This window comes from Dryobates pubescens, chromosome 3 (assembly GCF_014839835.1).
Source record: "Dryobates pubescens isolate bDryPub1 chromosome 3, bDryPub1.pri, whole genome shotgun sequence".
In the NCBI taxonomy this organism is placed as follows: domain Eukaryota; kingdom Metazoa; phylum Chordata; class Aves; order Piciformes; family Picidae; genus Dryobates; species Dryobates pubescens.
In genome coordinates this window covers 38,416,065-38,436,211 of record NC_071614.1, presented here as the reverse complement: position 1 = coordinate 38,436,211, position 20,147 = coordinate 38,416,065, and the positions used below count along the sequence as shown (strand labels likewise).

General features: G+C 40.6%; 1 protein-coding gene across 1 annotated transcript in view; it reads right to left on the bottom strand.

The window, feature by feature from the left end:
* Window positions 1–9,941, bottom strand: part of TDRP (testis development related protein) — a 28,312-nt gene extending 18,371 nt beyond the window's left edge. Inside the window, exon 1 of the mRNA XM_054179987.1 lies at window positions 9,510–9,941. Coding sequence (XP_054035962.1) covers window positions 9,510–9,632 — 123 coding nt within the window. The 5' untranslated portion in view covers window positions 9,633–9,941. The remainder of the gene's footprint in view (window positions 1–9,509) is intronic.
* Window positions 9,942–20,147: the final 10,206 nt, after the last annotated feature.

The following is a 20,147-nucleotide window of genomic DNA, read 5'->3' as shown; positions in this document are numbered from 1 at the left end:
AATTAAAGAGCACAAAATACAAATCCTAAAAGATATTAAACCCTCATGAAAGCAATCAGTGAAATTTTCAGAGTGGAAGAATGACAGCATCCTCTTACATACAGTGCCTATGAAAAAGAGACTTTGAGTGCTTATGATCTCCATCCACACATCCCAAGTGCTCACAGGAACTCGATTGAAGTGGTCAGTAGGTTTGAAATTAGCATTCTCAAAAAGACCAGATTTCCAAACACTCTAACAGAGACTCTGTCATTAGGGAATGCAGAGATAAGCAGACTAACACCTCATGGCAGGAAGAGAGTGCAGAGGAGCATCTCTAGGTATCCAGAGCAGGAGATGGCTGATAGCATGGAGAAGGACCTGTGTCCTGTGCAGCAGGGTTGAGTTGTGTATTAGAAAAAAAAGAAAAATGACAAGAGAGAGAAGAGGGAAGGGACTAGTGTCATCATTGGTAAAAGCAGAGGAGAAAAGACAAGTAGTCATATACAACCTATCTTCGCATGTTGCCCACAGGACTATTTGGTTTTGAGTGGTACACACTGGTACATCACATTCTGCCATATATTCTCTACCTTTGTTACCATACAGAGATCAGAGAGCCTTCAAGTTGAATTTTCAATTTTTCCTTAGAAGACAATCTACTGTACAGCTACATGTAAAAAGCAGAGATGAGTTTTCTTTATCATGCTAGATAACACATGCCAATGCTAAACACTTACAAATTATTTCTGTGTATGGTAGTCCAGGCATCTTAGAGTTATGCCCATCATTTTTATACTTGATTTTAAAAGTAAAATGTGGACCATGTTATAGTATTTAGTAAATAATAGATGAGTAAATGCTAACACTAGTGGCAAATGCTGATCAGCAACTTGAATAGCCTTCCAGTTCTGGCAGGGCAAGGTTGGTATGCACAGTGTGTTTTCATAAGGAAACAAGTGCCCTTTTGTTGGACATACTGCAAACCATAAGGTACTCAAGGGATTAATTCCACTAGCACACAAACCTTTTTTTGTACAGAGATCAAAATTGTAATCTACTTCCCTCAGCTTCCTTTGTGGTAAACTAATTAATGAGTCTCTTAGATCATTCACTTTCATAATTCAGGCCAAGATGGAGAACACTGGACATCAAAGAGTTAAGGCAAATAATAGCATCATCTCACCCTGCATGCCCTTCTTTTCCTCTAGTACATAAAATGGTATCGATTTTCCCTACCCGGCTGTGGAACCTTCCTATCGTACACATACTAGCTGTCAAAGAGGAGCACACGTAAGAGTAAACAAGCTATTATTAAAACACTAAGTCCTTTTGGTGCGAATTCTCTCTCTTCTACTGACCTATTACATTCCCTCTGCCTATCACTATATCTCATCAAGGAGGACAGAGCATAATTTAGAGTCTAGGTTCTCATGCCTCTAAGTGCAAATTAGATTACGAACCACAATGTATGATTTAAGCAGGAAAAAACCCCAAAGCAAAACAAACATCAGGAAATCACAAACATGAAAGTTAACCTCTTAAGCTGGAAAGACTCCCAAAACACTGATTACAAAACAAACAGATGAGTAACTATACATACATAGCCTGACCAGAATAACCTTAAAATACAGCTAACAAAAGAAACTATTTTCTCAGTAGGATCTTGCTATAGTGTCATCTTGTTTGTTTCATTTGGAAGTAGAATATTAATGCAAAAGTCACTCTGCTTAGCTAATTTTATAACTGAACCAAAACCAATGCAAAATGCACTCAAATATGGGTAAGAAGAAAGTTATCAGCGGTAGATCAGTGGCATTAGTGCACCATTTTGTTTGCTGCAGCTATAGCATGCACCTGAAGAAATGCAATGGGTGGGTGTATGCTTTCCGAGTCAGGAAATTGAGCCAACAGTGATCAAATGCAGATGGGCACTGAAACAACTACACATTTTCAAATTATTCTTTTAACACAGCTGAAAAATAAAGCTGAACTCTACCTGAACACTCTCACAGTCCTAAACCTGCCCTTGAATGTAAAACAAGGCTTGCAATTTTAACAAATAAAGCGTGCATTACTCAGGCATACATAGCTTCGTGTCCCAGAGGAAAGCTCTGTGTTCAGCAGAACTAACTCCCATGCGGAACCACAAACTGCCTCTGATCCTGCCTGGCAGAGGTAGCACAGACTGACATCAAGACAATCTTGTTAGTCTTGCCCATATTTCATCTACTGCTAGATCTTGGGGGGTTCATAAGTATGTCCCTAAAGCAAGCTGCGAGAATCAAACTAGGCATCTAGGCAAGTGGAGTAAATTGAAAATTTCCTATTAATATTGCCAATGGAAAGTATTAACCTAGACACTTCAAGAATCTATTCATGCTCCACAGTAACTTGGTATTTTCAATTCATGCTTCTCTTCTCCTGATTGCTCACTACACTTAGAAGAAACATCTGTATTATGACAGTAAGGCATTTTAAATGCCACCACAAATAAATAGGGACAGTAACTCCTATCTTGCAAGTTTCTTCTGCCAGCCTTTGGCAAAACTGAAAATACTTTATAAAGAAAAGGTAAATGTAGAAATAGAAGTATGTTAAAGAATCATACTTGCATCTTGGGATGTATTTAGCAGACAACATTAATGCTGAAACATGTTTCTAGGATACCATTCATCTGATAATTTCAAAAAGCACTTATTTCACTCCACTGACTTCAGAAAGTCCAGGTGACTTCTTTTGATTCAGCAGACAACCTGTTCAACATATTTAAAAATGCTTCTATCTTCCAGTCCCCAAACTTTTCTAACTACCTATTATTCACCAGACCAACGGGCAGATGAAAAGCAGCTTTCCTGAGTTTTTATGCTCCAAATTATTATTAATACTGAATAAATTAAGATGGTGCTCTTTCCTTCAGCATCCACAGCTGTCAAGAACTTGTTCAGCACTTTCACAAACTCAGTTTTGTTCAACCACTTTGGTCACTGCCTCGCATTCTGGTACATTTTAAAACCAAATATCTAAATTATTTCCATGTTTTTACTATCAACTTGTATAAATGGCCAAACATACCGGAGAAGATTAATTTGAGAATACACATAATGACATAAGAATACTTTTGTAGTTCTGCATTTTATTGGCAGTACAAAGAGAAACATCCTAACACCTGATTCCTATGCTCTGTCTTCACACCAATACAGAGGATTCTTCCCTTAGTTTTTCACATTATCGTGCACCTCCATAGTAAGTGGTGATAATACATCCTATTAAGATTTTGCTTCTCTGATATACTTTTGGAAGAATGTTATTAAACAACTTTAAAATATTTTTTAAAGATCATTTCATAAAGAATTCAGGTTTGCCCAACTTATATTTCCAAAATGCTTCACGAAACAGAAACAGCTGCAGGAAGATCAAAATACCATCAGTGTCAAAGCTGAAACAAAGAAATTCAAATAATCAATTTGACTTCAATTGTTGCAACAATTCAAGTATTCCAGTGAAGCTTTCCATTTTTATGAACTTCCTGACTGAAAAAACTCTCGATTATTTTTAACAGCTTATCCATACCAGAAGTACATATTTGCCTTTTTCCAATCCAGAAAGCAATCTGAAAGACAGCAGCTGACATACAATTTTTATTCAGTCATGGCATTTGCAGTTAAAGTATGTATCCTTAAAAAAGCTCTTGCATGAGCAATAGCAATATTGTCATAGCACAGTTTCTGCAGAACAGGTTGAACACACTATTTTTGACTAGTTTTCACCAGCACATGCTGCCTTTTGACACAGGGCTTGTATCAGCCACTTGCAGCATTCACAAAGGCCCTCCTGGAGCTCCTCACAAAGAAGCAGCAGAGAGACTTGTTGGAAGCGTACCTCTGATGATGACAGAACTGAAAGATAATCTACCTGTGGTAAAGTGTTCAGTAAGTTCTAGTAACTCTACTTACATTATGGATGTCCTCACATAATCTAGCAAATAGTTGCTATAAAAGTTTGGACAAAACCTATAAACCTCTTCTAGCAGTAAAGAATATATTAAAATTATTCTGCCTCAGCAATATAAGAGTTTGTGTATGAATGGTAGCAAGCCTAGCACTGCCTCCATAAACCTTGCAAAACCCTATGAAGATAAAAGAAATATCTTAGGGAAAGTGGATCTCAAGCAATGAAAAGATAGTGGGTCTGCAGATCAGTGAAAAGGGATAATTCTGTATTAGGCTGGAAGGGAAGCAGACAGACAAGGCTGCTGGCAGACCAAGGTGATCAGAGCTGATAAAGTAGAACTGGCTCGAGGAAAAATGCAACAAGTGATAAAAATGACAAACAGGGAAGAGGAAGGGGATGTACTAAGAAAAACCTTGAAAGCAAGGACAGAGATTTATATATAAATGTCCTGAAATAAAGTGAAGCTAGATGAAGAAATGGAAGCTGAAGGATGAGAAAGACTTAAACTTTATGCTATAAGCAACAACATTCATATCAGCAATGGGATTTGCAGGGACTATGGGATGGGGAAATGCAGTGTAGATATTAGAAGCTGCAGAGGAAGCAATCACTGTCAGGATGGGAAGTAAGGGACTGCAAGAGAATTTCAACTGTCTAGACAGAAAGAAAAATAACTTTCTTTTAAAAAAATGACTTTATAGAGGAAACAGCAGTATTGGACACAAATCCTCTTTTGCACAACAGATAAAAATCACCAACAAGCCTCACTTTACTAGATTGACTCAAAGATAGATACTGATGTTGTCTACAAGAGGAGACCAACCAGACAGTATGTGCTTTGTAGGACTTCCAAGAGTCTGAACGAACCAACATAGAGGGGGTTAAGATGCGAGAAGTACATCTGATCCAGGTCAACTATGTAAATATGGCAGTATAAATGAGAAAGTGAAGCATATCAGAAAGAAAAGGTATTAAAAAACTCCAAAGCCTACAGCCCCAGAAGGCACCTTCAGCTCCGCAGAGCTCCAGGAAGATTGTGAGAAACAGGACCTGCTCAAGAAGCTGCTGAAATATGAATGTGACAAGGAGGAAGAAAGGCAAGAAAGGCAGGCCAAGGAAGGGCTCAGAAAAGTCTTTACTGTCAGTCTCACAATCTAATGTTCAAGAATGATGACAGAACACAGGTGATGGATTTTAGCCAGGAAAATGTCACTGAAATGTCACAATAACAACTGATAAAATGAAAAATCATGCTAGCAGAGAAGAGAAGGTATGAAGTAATTCCAAGAGTACTGCAGGCAAAGCCTGAGACACACCAAGATGGTTAGGAAACTGAAGGAAAGGCATTAGCTGGTTTAACGTCGACTGCTTTATTTTTTAATTAAAAAAACCACCACCCTTATTCAACATATTAGAAGAATATAAGAAACGCTGCTCAGTTCCCACCCTATTCCTGCAGGGCCTGTCTGAGTTTGACTCATTCCAAGATGAAAGCCAGTATTAAAATCTTACCAGACCTTTAAACATCTACATTAAAATAGATAACTAAAATTCTGTATAGCCAACTTTAAAACATCCAGTGAGCAAGTTTAAACAAAATTCAGTACAAAACGTGTTTTTGCACATAGTCTCTTTGAACATATCAAAAAATACAATCTGGGAGAACAGATCAAGGCTAAGGATCTGAAATATTTTTACATGAAAGATAAATTTGCTTCAGATAATAAAGGTCAGCCTGACACCCATCCACCATGCTAATATATAGATATATCTTAAGGTTGAGCACCATTTACAGTCACTTACATGTGATATTGACACAGCATTGACATCTCTAAGGACTGATTAGATGATGGCAGGATTAAATCAAGGAGAGCTTGACCTCGACTGCCAAAACGCTGCTTTCCAGAAGTCAAAACCCAACATTTTTCCTTTTCCAAAAATGTAACTACAGTTTGAAATATGACTGTATTACAAACTGAATGCAGGTTTGGCATGCACCACTGGACATTTCTAGCACAATTTGAGAGATACACACAAAAAGCACATTAATTTCATTTTGTACACGTGTTCAACTTACACATGCTAAATTGCCTTCATGTATCAATTCTGACTTTTGGATAAGTATTTTTAATTTATGCTTCAAAGCATAACTTAACATTAGTTTCTAAGATCCAGACTAAAACTATCCAATCTGAAAGAAATATATATTTTTTTTATTTATAGATATATATATACACACACACACATACACACACATACTAATCCACACATTTATTTATACAAGTTCTGTTTCAAAATTTACTTGTCTTTCTTATCTCAGGAAACACCTTACTATTTTAAATAAGCATTAACAATTCAAAGTACTCGAATGCATGCAGAAACTTTTGCTAAAAAGTGGCCAGAGGGTGACAATTCCCTCCCACTGTAATTTTCAATTTCTAAAATTTGTTTTTGTTCTCCTCTGGAACAAAATCAAAGCACTCTGTTTACCACAAAACCAGAACTGTCAGAACTTCTCTTTTTAGATCAAACTAAGCTTTTCTACTTAAGAAGTACAAACTTCTATAAATGCAAATTATCTGCTTGAGTAAGCCCAGATCAGGCTTCCGTATCTAAACAGAATGATTTAAAAGTCTGTAGAGTAATAAAGGTGGGTTGTTTTGGTGTGTTGTGTTTTTTTTTTTAAACTTATAGTAGTCTAATTCCTTTTTGCTGGCTGCTACTGCAATGTTGTAATTATTAGGTTGCACAGCAAGAACTCCTCCACTCCTTCTCAGCTTTGAAGAAACAACATGTAACACCAATATTTCATTACACTGGAACACATTCAGCCTGATTTACTTTAATGACACAGATGTGACTACTGATCTCTTTTCTTTGAAGTAAAAAGTTTCAGCATTATTTATTGCATAAATAGTAGAAGCTTAATGTGACCCGCCACACTTAAGGATTTTCTTCCCACCTGCCCATCAGAAATGAAAATAAAGGCAACAGGGAGTTGTTGGGGAAAACAACGTGTCATAAATAAAAGTCAAAAAGTGGCAATTATGGTTCATCTCTTCTTTTACCAAATGACGTATCAGAATGGAACCTATAGGATATTAAATCTAACAGTAAACTTCTGCATGAAATCTAATGCTGGGTTTTCTTAGTTTACTAAAAGCACTCAAACACTAACTTTACTAAAAGCACACAAATTATCTGGATTTCAGTTCTCAAGACAGAAAATTAGGGAAGTCCTGGATTCTCTTCCTCTAGATGAAGTAATCCTTCATTCATATCTTAAGCAGGCTGGACCATGACAAATAAAGCAGAAGCTGAGTAAAACAGATTTTCTCATGTGCAGATAAGGTGCCAAGAACTACCTCCACCATCCTTCCAGCTCTAGTGGTGCTACTGTCCTCCAAAGTCAGGGGTTTGCATGATGCAGGTGATGACTTCTCAGTATGAAAATGCAGATCATTACAAAAATGCCTCTACACATTACTGGATTTTCACTCCCTTGCAATCCAATTATTGGGAGCAAAACCAGGTTCTGATGAAACATTAAAAATAAAACATCAAAGACTACAAGGCCCTTGAACCGTATCAGCTAGAACAAGCTGAACAAGTACACTGGCTTACCTCATACTTTCTCTTCAACACCTGTCCAAGCCACATTTTAGACATACCATACTGTATGTCCTGGAAGCTGCCTTTGATCTATCAGAACTACAATGTTAATCAGGTAGTCACAGTTTTCCATGTAGTCTGTCACTCCTTAAAGTGCATTTAAGTGGGTTTTGGGGAGTTGTTTGTGGTTGTGATTTTTTTGTTTGTAGGTGTTTTTGTTTTGCCCAGCTAATCTTGAATTTAACAGGTAGAACAACTAATAGTTTATGGTCTTTACTCCAGTGTCTATGCTATATGCTATAGCCCTGATAGCTTTGATGAATCCTTTTATCATCAAGAGTATTTCATTTAGTGAAAATAATTTATTTTTCTTTAAAATGTGTAAAAATGGCAAACCATTTGCAGGAGAAGTCATTGCCATCACACCTTGAGATTGTCATCAATGGAGAGAAACCAAGAATAGTAAAGACAATTGGAAAGGACAAAAAACTACACCAAATAAACAAACAACTTCTGCTGCTAAAGCAGAAGATTGGTAGATTTGTCAGAACTTAAGTCCAAGGAACCATCTTCTTCCTGGGAGACTAATCAGAAGCCTCAGAAGGTACTTGGGAGAATTTGTGGTAGAGAAGCAGTCAGCAGTCAATGGGATTTACTGGAAGCTACCAGTGACCTTTGGTTTCAGGAGGTAAGCAAGTCTAGGATGGCTGTGGATATCAAAAGCCAGCACCTCAGAATGAACAGTGGAAGTTTCCAAGCACTTGAGGGTAGGAGGAGGGAGGGCTAAGATGATGTATGAAAGGGTGTGGGAGATTCAAATGAATCTTTGTAGCTGCTGTCAAACAAACAGCAGGGGCTAAACCTTTTCTGTTCACTCTGCAGAGGAAAGGGCAAGGCAAGGCTGAACTGGGGAGCAGACTGCTGTATTAGGGCTACTGGAAGATAGATGGAATAAAACTGAGAGAGGCTTCTTTTCAGCAGTTGCCATGCATATTGACAACCCACAGCAGCTGTCAACTGGAAACTCAAGCAGAAGTTAGATTATCCAGACCCACTTCAGCCCTTCCAGCAAGGTAGCCAAGGCAGCCACAGGCCAGAAAGTTAGGTGGGTTTTTGAGACTTCTTCTGAATACAAACTTCCCCAGTTTGCGGCCCTGGATAACAGCTTGCTTTAGATATGCAGGTCTCCAGCAACCTCTGGTACATCTAAAGATACCCTGTGGCAACAGATGAGTTCAGCATCAAAGCCGTATCAGCTAGCGTTAACAGGCTTGCAACCTGGACTGATGCCTAATCGTTATCAAGTTTTTTAAAGCAAGACAACAAACATTCTTTCAGTTGTTTTGCTTGATACTCAACTGATGCCCTCCCTTTCAAGTTGTATTTGTCAGGCAATCAGTACTTTTAGGTCAGTGCTGGTACTTAACATCATTTAACAAAGAAAGCTTTCAAATAAGATTGCGCTATTTAAAGATAGCCAACTACCATTACTGAAACTATAGAAAAAGCCACCCTGCCAAAACACTAATTCTCTACATAAAAGAGCACACAGCTGCAAATGATGTGTTCTTACAGATCAATGTTTAACGTGTTGGGCTTAACAGATGGGTTGCAGTGCTCCTGCCTAGAGCTGCGAAACAAAGTACCCTGCGATATGAAGCCACTGGAATGAAGGACAGCAAGTCTCAGCAATGCCGGAGGCCGGCTGCTGGAAGAAAACAAGGGAGGCAAGACCAGTCAGCACCCCAAAAAAATCGTGTGACAGTTGCACGCCCCGCACAAACATCCCCTTCGCCGACCACGACCAGCCTGCTGGCACATCCAGAGGTGGGAAAAGTGATTACTCATGCCGCCGGAGAGGAGGGGAGCGGGAACAGGGCGCGGGGCCGAGCCTCACGACCCCTCCCTGGGCCCCGCGGGGCTCCCAGCCTGCCGCCTGCCGCCGCCGGGCTGCGCGCTCCTACCTGGGGGGCCACGAAGGCGGCGGCAGCACAGGCGGCAGCCGGCGGCGGGCCGCGGGGCCGCGTCTCCTCCTCCTCGGGCGAGTCGTCCAGCAGAACTTTGCTGCTCTTGTTGAGCTTCCACATGGCGGGCGCGGGGGAGGCGGCTCCTGCCTCTCTTCGTCCCGGCAGAGAAAGGGCCGAGGCGCGAGTGTGCGCTGCCTCCGCAGCCCCGACCGGGGCGACTCTGCTGGGCTAGGCACGGCTCGGCAGGGCTGTCACCCCGCCGGGGGCTCCCGGGGAAGGGAGGGAGGAAGGGGAAGGAGGAGCGCTGCTTGGCGGTGCCGGGAGCCCGCCCCCCACGACCGCCTCGCCCGCCGGCCTGCTGGCGGCCGTGGTTCGCTGAGTCGCTGTCCTGGCTCCGCCGCCCCGCCTGGCCACTGAGGGGAGTCGGCTGTGAGGATGGTGGTGGTGGCGGCGGCGGCTGCAGCAAGAGGGGCAGGGAACAGAGGCGAACGCGTGTCCACTGTATCGCTCCTCACCTGCCGCCTCTCCCCGCCGGACCCGCTGCTGCTGCCATGTTGGCAGGGGCTGTGGGGCGGTGTGTGTGTGTGTGTGTGTGTATGCTCTTCCGTTACCGCGGCAACCAGCGCGGCCGCCGCGCTGTGACAGCGCTGGGCCCGCGCAGCGAGGGTCCGGCGTCCCGCACGGCCGCCCCGGAGCACCTCCAGCTTCCCCCGGCGGAGGAAGCTCCCTCGCAGCCTCCCGCTGGCATAGGAGGGGGATGCAGGGTCAGGGCCAAGGTCCTTCAGAAGAGAGGCCGACGCGTGTTGTGGGGGGCGCAGATGGCGCTGACCGGTCAGTTTTGGCCTCCAAATGTGTGTCTGGGCAGCATATGGCAATTTATGGTGGAGTCACAGAATCACAGAATGACACAATGTTAGGGGTTTGAATGCACCTCTAATTCTACCCACCTGCTAGATCAGGATTGCCTAGAATCAATTACACACGAAAATGGCCAGGTGGGTTTTGAATGCCCCCCCAAAGAAGGAGACTCCGCAATTTCTCTGGGCAGCCTGGTCCAGGGCTCTGCTACCCTCAAAGGGCAGATTTTTTTCTTTATGTGGAACCTTCTGTGTTCCAGTTTGTGTGCATTGCACCTTGTCCTGACACTGGACACCACTGAGAAGAGTCATAGAATATATCTAATTGGAAGAGACCACAAAGATCATCCAGTCCAACTTTTGACCTACACTTGGCTTGAACACCCCCAGGGATGGTGACTCCACCATTACTCTGGGCAGAAAATTACAATGTTTGACAACCCTTTCAGTGAAGTAATACTTACTAACATCCAGCCTAAATCTCCCCTCGTGCAGCTCCATCCTCCTGACAGCTGCCCTTTAATACTTGTTGATAAGCATTCATGAGATCCTCCCTCAGTCTCCTCCAAGCTAAAGAGTCCCAACTCTCTCAGACTTTCCTCAGATGTTCCAGTCTCATCATCAACTTGGTGGCTCTCCACTGCACTCTATCCAGTAGCTCCTTGTCCTCCTTGTACTGGGGAGCCCAGAGCTGGGGACAGTATTCTAGATGTGGTCTCACCAGGGCAAAGCAGAGGACACTGCTTGTTTGCAAACACTTGCTAGCACACTTTGCCACGAAAATCCCCACAAAGGCACTCATCCATTCTTTTGCACTGTGAGTTAGGGTCAGCTGTCCAAAGAACCATGAAAGTATTCTAAAAAGCTCTTTTTTTTTTTTTTTTTTTTTTTTTTTAAATTCTGCTTGCTTAAGATTATGATGATTTCTGTAGTGAAAGGCCATAACCCTCAAAGATCTCTTCATGAAAGACGAGCAAGTCATGCTTTGACTACCTGATTTCTTCAGAGGCCAGGCAGCAGCAATTACACAGCAGCTGTGCTCTGCTGAGGATGTTTTCAGCTGTAGTGTGCTCCTACCTGCTTGGCTGGAAAAGGATCACCCCAGGGCTAGAGCCCTGGCTCTCACGAGGGGCAGTATGGGCTGGTTGTTCCATGTGCTGCCTATGTGTAAAAGAAGTTGCTTTAACTCCCTGTCAGTGCTGCATGAGCACCCCCAGAATCAAGATGCACAAATCAACGAAAAAAACACTACTTTTCCTCCCTAAAAATATTCATAACACCCAACTTCAGCAGCATCATGGTTTTAACATCACTTTCATACTGATTTAAAGATTTTTGTAATGATCTAGGAGTGTCCTGTAGGCAAGTGTAATTTGTTTACCTAACTGCACAAAAGACACGTTCACTTCACTTGAACCTGAAATCACTGAATTTACACCAGTGCCATTTTAGCCCTCTGTCTTGAAAACAAACTTTGCAGAATGATAGTGATGTGCATAAAGCAACTGCACAAGTCTTTGGAGAACTGGAAGAGCCTTTAGTTCTACAAAAAAAAAAATTAGAAATCTTCATTATCTCGCTTTCAATTCCTTCTCTTGCAAGACTAAAAACTGCTAAAAAGCGAAGCACAGAATTCCCTTTCACATCTTGTGCCAATATTAACCAAATCTCAAGAGGGTAGGAGACAAAACATATTCTCAGTTATTAAAGACAGACCATCAACTTCCTCTAGAAGGCCAGGTCAATTTATGAACTAGGTTTAAACCTCTCACTCTAGCCTCTCCTTCAAATTTATAAATAAAAATAGTCAATAGGTAGGCCTGAATGTTTCTAATATATGCTGATGTGTGTTTGAATAACTAAGTAGTAAATTACTGTTTCATTTGACTTGAGTTCTGTATTTAGACTCTTGAAAAGATCAAATAAATTATTAGTCACCATGTGACCCTACTATTTTAAGCCAATGTCTTCCTTATGCTGTTTTCCTTGCAGTTATCTGAAACACAAGCTCTACTATTAGATTTAAAACCTGCAAATATTTATGATTCTGCTCAGTTTTGGTCTCATGACAAAATTCACACAGCATTCCCAATGCACACAAATAAAATTAAATATATACCTGTGGTATTTTTTTAGTTTTACTAACTTTTAACATTTTCATCCATAGGTTTCCTCTTAGCATTTTGGACTTCAGTGTGAAATCCTGGCTTTACTTTTGTCACTGAAAATCAGTCCAGTTGACTTCAGGAGGCAAGAATTTCAGTCAAGATTTTCCATTTGTCTTCAAGACCCAAGATGTGGTTGAGCACTATGTCTTCTAAAAGGAATATTGTTTCCTGTTGATCTGTTCTACAGACTTTGTGCTTACAAAAATATTACTTCCTTTTAAAAGTAATTATATGCATCTAATCAAAAGATTTTATCAGACTCAGAACCTGACATCCACAGACTAGAACTGCCTAGGATGAAAAAGAATAAAAAACAATAAAAAGTTTCTTCCTCCAAACAACTTTATTGTCATGTTTCCCTAAGTTGTATGCTGGGGAAGACTCTGAAATCATGCTTGAGAAGCCTCATGCATGGTATTAAAAATGTTAAAAATTGCTTTATAAATATCATTATGTGGAAAAACTGATGATTTTTCTTCTGAATGCTGATCTCATCTCCCTTCAGGGACACACTCAAACAGAGCAAGGAAAGAAGAGAGAAGTAACCGGAAGTGCAACCTCTGTCTCTGGATCCCATGGACCACTGTGCTGATATGAAAACAAAGCCAAACAACATGGTTACAGCAGCCACTTCATGACCTGTCAAAACATACACAACTGAAAAAGTTGTTTCTCCTTTGCTCTTTTACTGCAAGCTCTCACCTAGTTCTTCTGGCAGGCTAAACCAGGCTCTCAGGAGAAAGAAAGCAAAAGTAGGAAAGAGCAGTAAAGAGATGATCCCCTGCATGACACTTTAGTGAACTTCAGTGACTTCAGGCTGCAGGCCCTTTGGATATTGCCAAACTCTCAGGTACGCACAGTGGTTTCACGTACTGCCTCTATCCTGATAGCTCTTGGAGTTTGCCTTTGAAGTCTTTGTTACTATTCATGGCATCTCTTACTCAACTGTTGCACAATCAATATCTTATGTGAGGGGTCTGTCACCCTTTGCTTGGCAGACTAACCTTGTCAGCTGTGCAGAGATGAACATAGCTGTGTGTTGGTGCTCTGAGCAAGAAGTAAAAGGAAGCTCAGGGACAATGAACCAGTTTGCATTGGAGACCACACATACAACACTGGCTTCACCACTGGCGCCACCACTGGCAACCTTCTCAGCTGCACTTGTCAGTGTTTAACCAAGCTGTTGAAGAACATTGCTAGCAAGATGAGGTACACCACTTCCCAGCAGTGTTAGGCATGCACTAAGAGTGTTAGAGAGACAACCTTCTCTTCTTGTTATGGCCCATTCTTAGCTATTTTATGGTGAAAATTACCCTTATGGCAGTGTCCCAGAACATAGCACAGGCACTGGAGTATCTCTATATCCTTTCCTAGATTCTTACCCCCATTGAGAAGCAAGTGGGTTTCACTTTCTGGAAGCTGATAGTGCCAGAGTCCTAGGTTAGAATTCATCTCATGAAATTTTAAATGCCTAGGTGTCTAATCTTAGTTATTCTGGAGAGAAATACACAGTGTGGTTTTGGCTTTTTCATCTTAGCTTTCTTAAATGTCTGTTGTAGGCATCTTATCTGTAACCATACCAAAGTTCATGGAATTAAGCTATGGTAGGGCTAGCATCTTTCATACTGCAGGAGAGGAAGGTTCAGCAACTAGCCATAACAGAATCCAGAGACAGCAAGATTTTGTTTTTGACATTTTCCCCCATATTTCCTAGCAGTTCCCTAGCAATGCTTTAAGGTAAAACATATGTGTGAGAGAATACATTTTGTGGGATGTGATATGCAATCTTTATGACTTGCACGTTCTGCAAGTCATCACAGCATGCTAACTCATTCGAATAAAATACTTCTATTTCACTCTGTACACATGCATAACAGAAAAGCTGTTCTAGAGCACTTTGAAGAAAGTTGCATTTTGCTTTTTTGGAACATAAGTGTAATTCCTTAAAGCAAATTGTAAAATTTAACAGTTCTAGGAGCCAGAAAACACTCCAAAGTGTTCTAACCTTGTTTTAGAATAGAATGGTTTGGGTTGGAAGAGGCTATAAAGATCATTTAGTTTCAAACCCCTGCCATGGGCAGGGACATCTCCTACTAGACCAGGTTGCTCAAGGCCTCATCCAAGCTGTCTTTGAAAACTCGCAGGATTGGAGACTTCACAGCTTCTCTAGGCAACTTGTTTCAGTGCCTCACCACCCTTACAGTGAAGAATTCCTTCTTAACCTAATCTAGCTTCTTCCAGTTCTCTAAGCTCTTACATGACTTTAAGCCTTACAAATAACAAAGTCTAACACTTCAGGGAAAGGGAAATCTTTTGTCTCTAGCCAAACTCCATTCTTATTCATAACAAATTCAATTTGATTTTAAATGCTGACATGTATAGGAAAGCTGTTTGTGGCTTGATATATAACTTATTCAGTGTGGCCCTTTGTCCAGAGAGAATGTGTGTGAGAGGAAAGTAAAAGACTTCTGGAAAATACACTTATTTAAAAAAAAAAAAAAAAAAAAGACAGCTGGTTGAATCAACTGGAAGTCAGTTCAAGAAATACCAAGAGTCTTAGAGGGAGCAGATTTAGTGCGTGCGAATGCAAGCTAAATTAATGTATTGTCTGTCATTATGATTTATTATAGAGATTTTATGTCCCCAGGGATGACATAGCAGAAGACTAGAAGGAAGCCAGAACTGATGACAAAGACATGGAAAAATACTCCTATGAAGATAGATTAATACAGTGCTTTAAAGCAGAAGCAAATAAGAGGAAACAGAATAAATGTACATAGAAAAAGACTGGAAAGGCAGGTAGACCTAATAGAATTGCCTTTTCTCATCAGATATAAACAAGGAAGCATCAATTTAGTTGAAAGATAATGCATTTATAACCAAAAAGGAGATAGATATTTTTCATCTGTGCAGTTGCACACTATGTAAACTCATTTCCAAAGAATGTCATTGAAGCAGGAGTCAAAAAACAGGCAGTTTATGAGGATAAGAAGTTCAGGTAACACAAGTAAACCAGAACTGCTAATATGTTGTATAAGGCTCAGATTTCAGGGAATATGCTCATTTTCAGAAGCTAGCCATGCATATAAGAATATGCTTTATAAGAATATATTCTATTATGTTTTCTACGGGATTTCTTGCTGCAATGTAAATCAAATTGGCAGTGACCTCTACTGGAAACAGAATATTAGATAAAGCCTACCTCACCACACTGGTCTTACCTTCCTTTTTGTTTCCATAAGTATTTTTCAAAGTTCTTCCTAGGTACAAAAGAGTTACAATCAAATTACCTGAAACGGTGCTGCTTTCTGCAATATTATGTACATTGGATAGAAGTGCACTCAGAAGATTGCAAACACTAAAATGTCATTGTCTGCAGGAAGAAAATGTCATAACCTGAAGCAGGTCAAATTCTCCATTTTGTGAGGAATGCTGTATTTTGTATTATGCTGGTCAGAAACAATTTTTAATGAAATCTAGTGAAAATTAAAAGTTGTAAGGCCAACTTCTGAGTGTTGAAACCCCAGGTACAGTGCTCATGAGAGAGATTACCCAAACTCACACAAAAACAGTAAAGAGTTTAACTTAGCGAAATCTCCCCAGCATTTTATTGAAGTCAACAGCAAAAATTTGGTTGCAGATCCACACCTTTTCTGCCTGGTGAACTGGCGATCTCAGCTTGAAATATTTTCATAGATACACCAGTGCTCCAAACAGGCAAAGCACTTTCACTGCAGATGGGGCCTTTTCTTTTGCTGTTCCAGTGTTGTCTGAGGAAAACAGTGTATTGGGGAAGGGGGTGGGATGGAAGTGAACTGATTTGTCTACACACAGCTATCTACCAGTGCAGCTGCTCTGGCCGTGAATGACATCTCTGCACTGTGAGGATATGCCAGGTTATAGCAGAGATGGCCTCAGTTTTACATGGAGACCAAATTCTTACCTACAGTTTTGGTTCAGATTTAGAGTGCAAAGATCCTGAAGAGTGCAAAACTCACATCCACATTCTCTTCTTTTTTCAGAGCATTGTGAGGCCAGTTAAAAAAAAAACAACAAACAAACAACAAAAAAACCCACAAAAAGGTCTCTGAAAAGGCAGACAGAAGAAAATGATTGACAAAGAAAAATACTCCAGAAGTATTCTGGTTCAATGCTTCTTCTGGTGGTTGACATCAGCAGTGGAAAGATAACAAAGGAAAATACTTAATGTAGAGGAAGACTCCCAAGGCACTGGCATATGACTCTCCTGGGGCCAATTATTCTGCAAGTATTTCTCAGTGATGCAGTAAGCATGTAAGCTCTCACTAGACCATGCAGGAAGCAGCTAAGAAGTTTTAATTAAGTCCTGCTTAAACCATGTTAGCTGTCATTCTCCCTTTTAGAGCCAGGTGCTAGCCCAACCATAACCTTCAAGCCTTCTGACCAGAGAATGGGCTGGGGGAGAAAAGAAATACAAGGAGAACAAAAAACAATTCCAGGGGACCAGAAAGATTAAAAGGAAGGTGTGTGAGTGTCACAGACTCAAAACCAGATTTGAGTAGCACTAGAGAAGGGCTGCCCCCCAGGACCATTCATTGCTCCTGGAATGTGCCCATGGGAGCAATGGGTGCTGTCCACAAATGCTTTCTTCTTCGACAAGAAGATGAGGGAATATAAACAGGTGATGCAGTTGGCAAGGTCCTCTCCATTGAGTTTGCTTCTCCTGGTGGCATGAAAAAACACTTTGCCCATGACCAGGAGGAGACCGATACTTGTTTACTGCCCATTGTATTACAAGCGTCTCAAGTGATTATTAATGAAAATGTCTTGGAAGAATAAATATTTTTCAGTCTAGGAAAGACTTAAATACTGTTCAGCAGTGAGAAAATCTGCTTTTTATATATGTCATGTGTGATTTAAGACAGAGTTTTGTTTATTTGTAACTTGCACTCTTTCCTGACATTGAAAATGTACCTTATTTGCTATATTAATAATGGCCTTCAGATGTGAGAAAACAAATTACATGCTTACTTTATAGTGTAGCTTCAGTGCAATGATCTGAAAGTACTCACTAATATATTGGTGAATTAATCCTGACAACTTATTTCTCAAATTGTATCTTCATAGCTGGAAAATGCACCTTATCTTTTTTGCCTTTTTTTTTTTCAAAGTTTGCTATTACTGGAATAAAACAACAGATCATGATTAGTAATAGAGCACTATATGTGCTGGCAGCCAAAATACACAGATTTTTCTAGCAAGCTTTGTCAAATCCATTACTAAGCAAGCAGTAATTTCTTGACTTTGCATTCTTGCTGTTTACCCACTAGCCCACTTTCTTTTCCAATAGCACATCTGCACTGGCAAGTATCATTGCAGAAATGCCAACAGGTAGTTATGGATGGTACACCTACACATACATTTTTTAGGAGATCAAAACCTCCAATGATTCTCATCTGAGTGATACAACCTCCCCAAAGCCACAGAAGTTTTTACCCAGTGTACAGCAGAACAGGAGGATAGACCTCATTTATCTTTTTCCTAAGTCTTCCAGTTGCACAGTGCTCTGTTTCCTCAGAGAAATGGTTGCCTTGCAGTTCTGATTTCTATTGCAATAGCATCACTGAGATATGAAAGCTTCATATTTGAGAAATACTTCTTATTTTTCCCACTGCTAGCTCAGACTGCAGGCAGGCAGACATTGCAGACATTGCCTCACATAAATTGAGAAGACACTTAAATACCATACCTCTGTCTGGAGAGAAAGAAGGAATATGAATCTTCTCACTCCAGAGAGAAGGGAGTGCATAAGGCTATTTATGGTCCAATTGTAGGAATAGCTACATTTATGAGGAAAACAGAGGAGGCGTAAACAGAAGGAATGAGAAGCAATATTGCTAAAAGACAAAAATCCTTCTGGAACAGTTAAGGGATACTTCCTTTAGTATGGCTGATTCACACCAAAAGTCCATTTGCCCCAGGATCCTGTCTCTGATAATGGTGTTTAAGAAAAGAAACAAGGCACAAAGCAAGTTCAGGGTGAAGGGAGGTTGTACACAGTTGGGGGTTGGTCTCTTCTCCCAGGCAACCAGCACCAGAACAAGAGGACACAGTCTCAAGCTGCACCAGGGGAAGTTCAGGCTTGAGGTAAGGAGAAAGTTCTTCACAGAAAGAGTTGTTGGCCATTGGAATGTCCTGCCCAGGGAGGTGGTAAGCAGTACCAGAACAAGAGGACACAGTCTCAGGCTGCGCCAGGGGAGATACAGGCTGGATGTTAGAAAAAAGTTCTATACAGAAAGAGTGATTGCACATTGGAATGGGCTACCTGGGGAGGTGGTGGAGTCGCCATCACTGGAGGTTTTTAGGAGAAGACTTGACAGGGTGCTTGGTGCTGTGGGTTAGTTGATTGGGCGGAGTTGGATTGGTTGATGGGTTGGACGCGATGATCTTGAAGGTCTCTTCCAACCTGGTTTATTCTATGTATTCTATATGTATTCTATGTGGTGGAGTCACAGTCCCTGGAGGTGTTCAAGAGGGGATTGGATGTGGCACTTGAAGCCATGGTTTAGTTAGTCATGAGGTGTTGGGTGATAGGTTGGACTTCATGATCTTTAAGGTCTTTTCCAACCTTATTGATTCTATGATTCTGTGATTCTATATTTTCCCTGGCTTATCCTTACAGCATCTGTTTCCTATTCTAAAGTCAAATATCAGTATATTTGATTGTAATAAAAGCTGATGGTCTTTTCTTACTTGAGTTTTCACTATGGATTCAACTGTTTTACAGTGATGCATGAAAAGTATTTCCTTTTTTTTTTTTTCCCTTTTAAATTTAATTAAAAAACCCACAGAGATCAGTTTTCTTTTAAGCAACAGAAGGAAAGTTAGAAATCTTACCAGCATAATGGGAAAGATAATATGGGACAAGGTTGCTGAAAAAAAATGTAGTCATAGTCCTTTTGATGGAACAATGCCACCTTCTGTGAAAGACTTACTGCAGGACAGACAACCAAAACCCGTTTGAGGGAACTTGCAGAAATCAGATAGATTCCTGCTATCCTGTATATTGCCACAGGGCAGCCCTGTACCCATCTGAGCAGCCCTGCTCAGCATTTGCTCTGGAAAATACTTTCTGAGGATGACAGAATTTACAGCAATTTAGCTTTCTATTGCTGGCAATGAATAAAGATCTAGCCCAAACTACTAAGCATCGCAAGTCTTACTGTAATGATAAGGTACAAACACAAGATCTCATGCCCCTTTAAACATTCATCAGTTTATAATCTGCAAATATAAGAATCCCAGTGGAATATAAATCCAGAATCTGGGAAATATGCTTGGTTTCAAATTAACAGAAGTAGAGAATTATACATGCTATAGAAGCATACTATTGAAACACAGAGATTTAGCTAAGTAAAAGAATGCAATCAATTGCACTGAGGAATTAAAATTGTGAAGGGAATTGAGAAAAAAATAACAATATACTACCTAAGCAACAAAACTGAGCCAGCTGTGTGACAGATGGAGTTAGAGTTATGGCTCATGAAATTATAACTATATGTTTTCCATAAAATTCTGTAGCATAACACTTTTTATTCATGGAAGTTGAAAATTCAGAATCATTTTAAAGC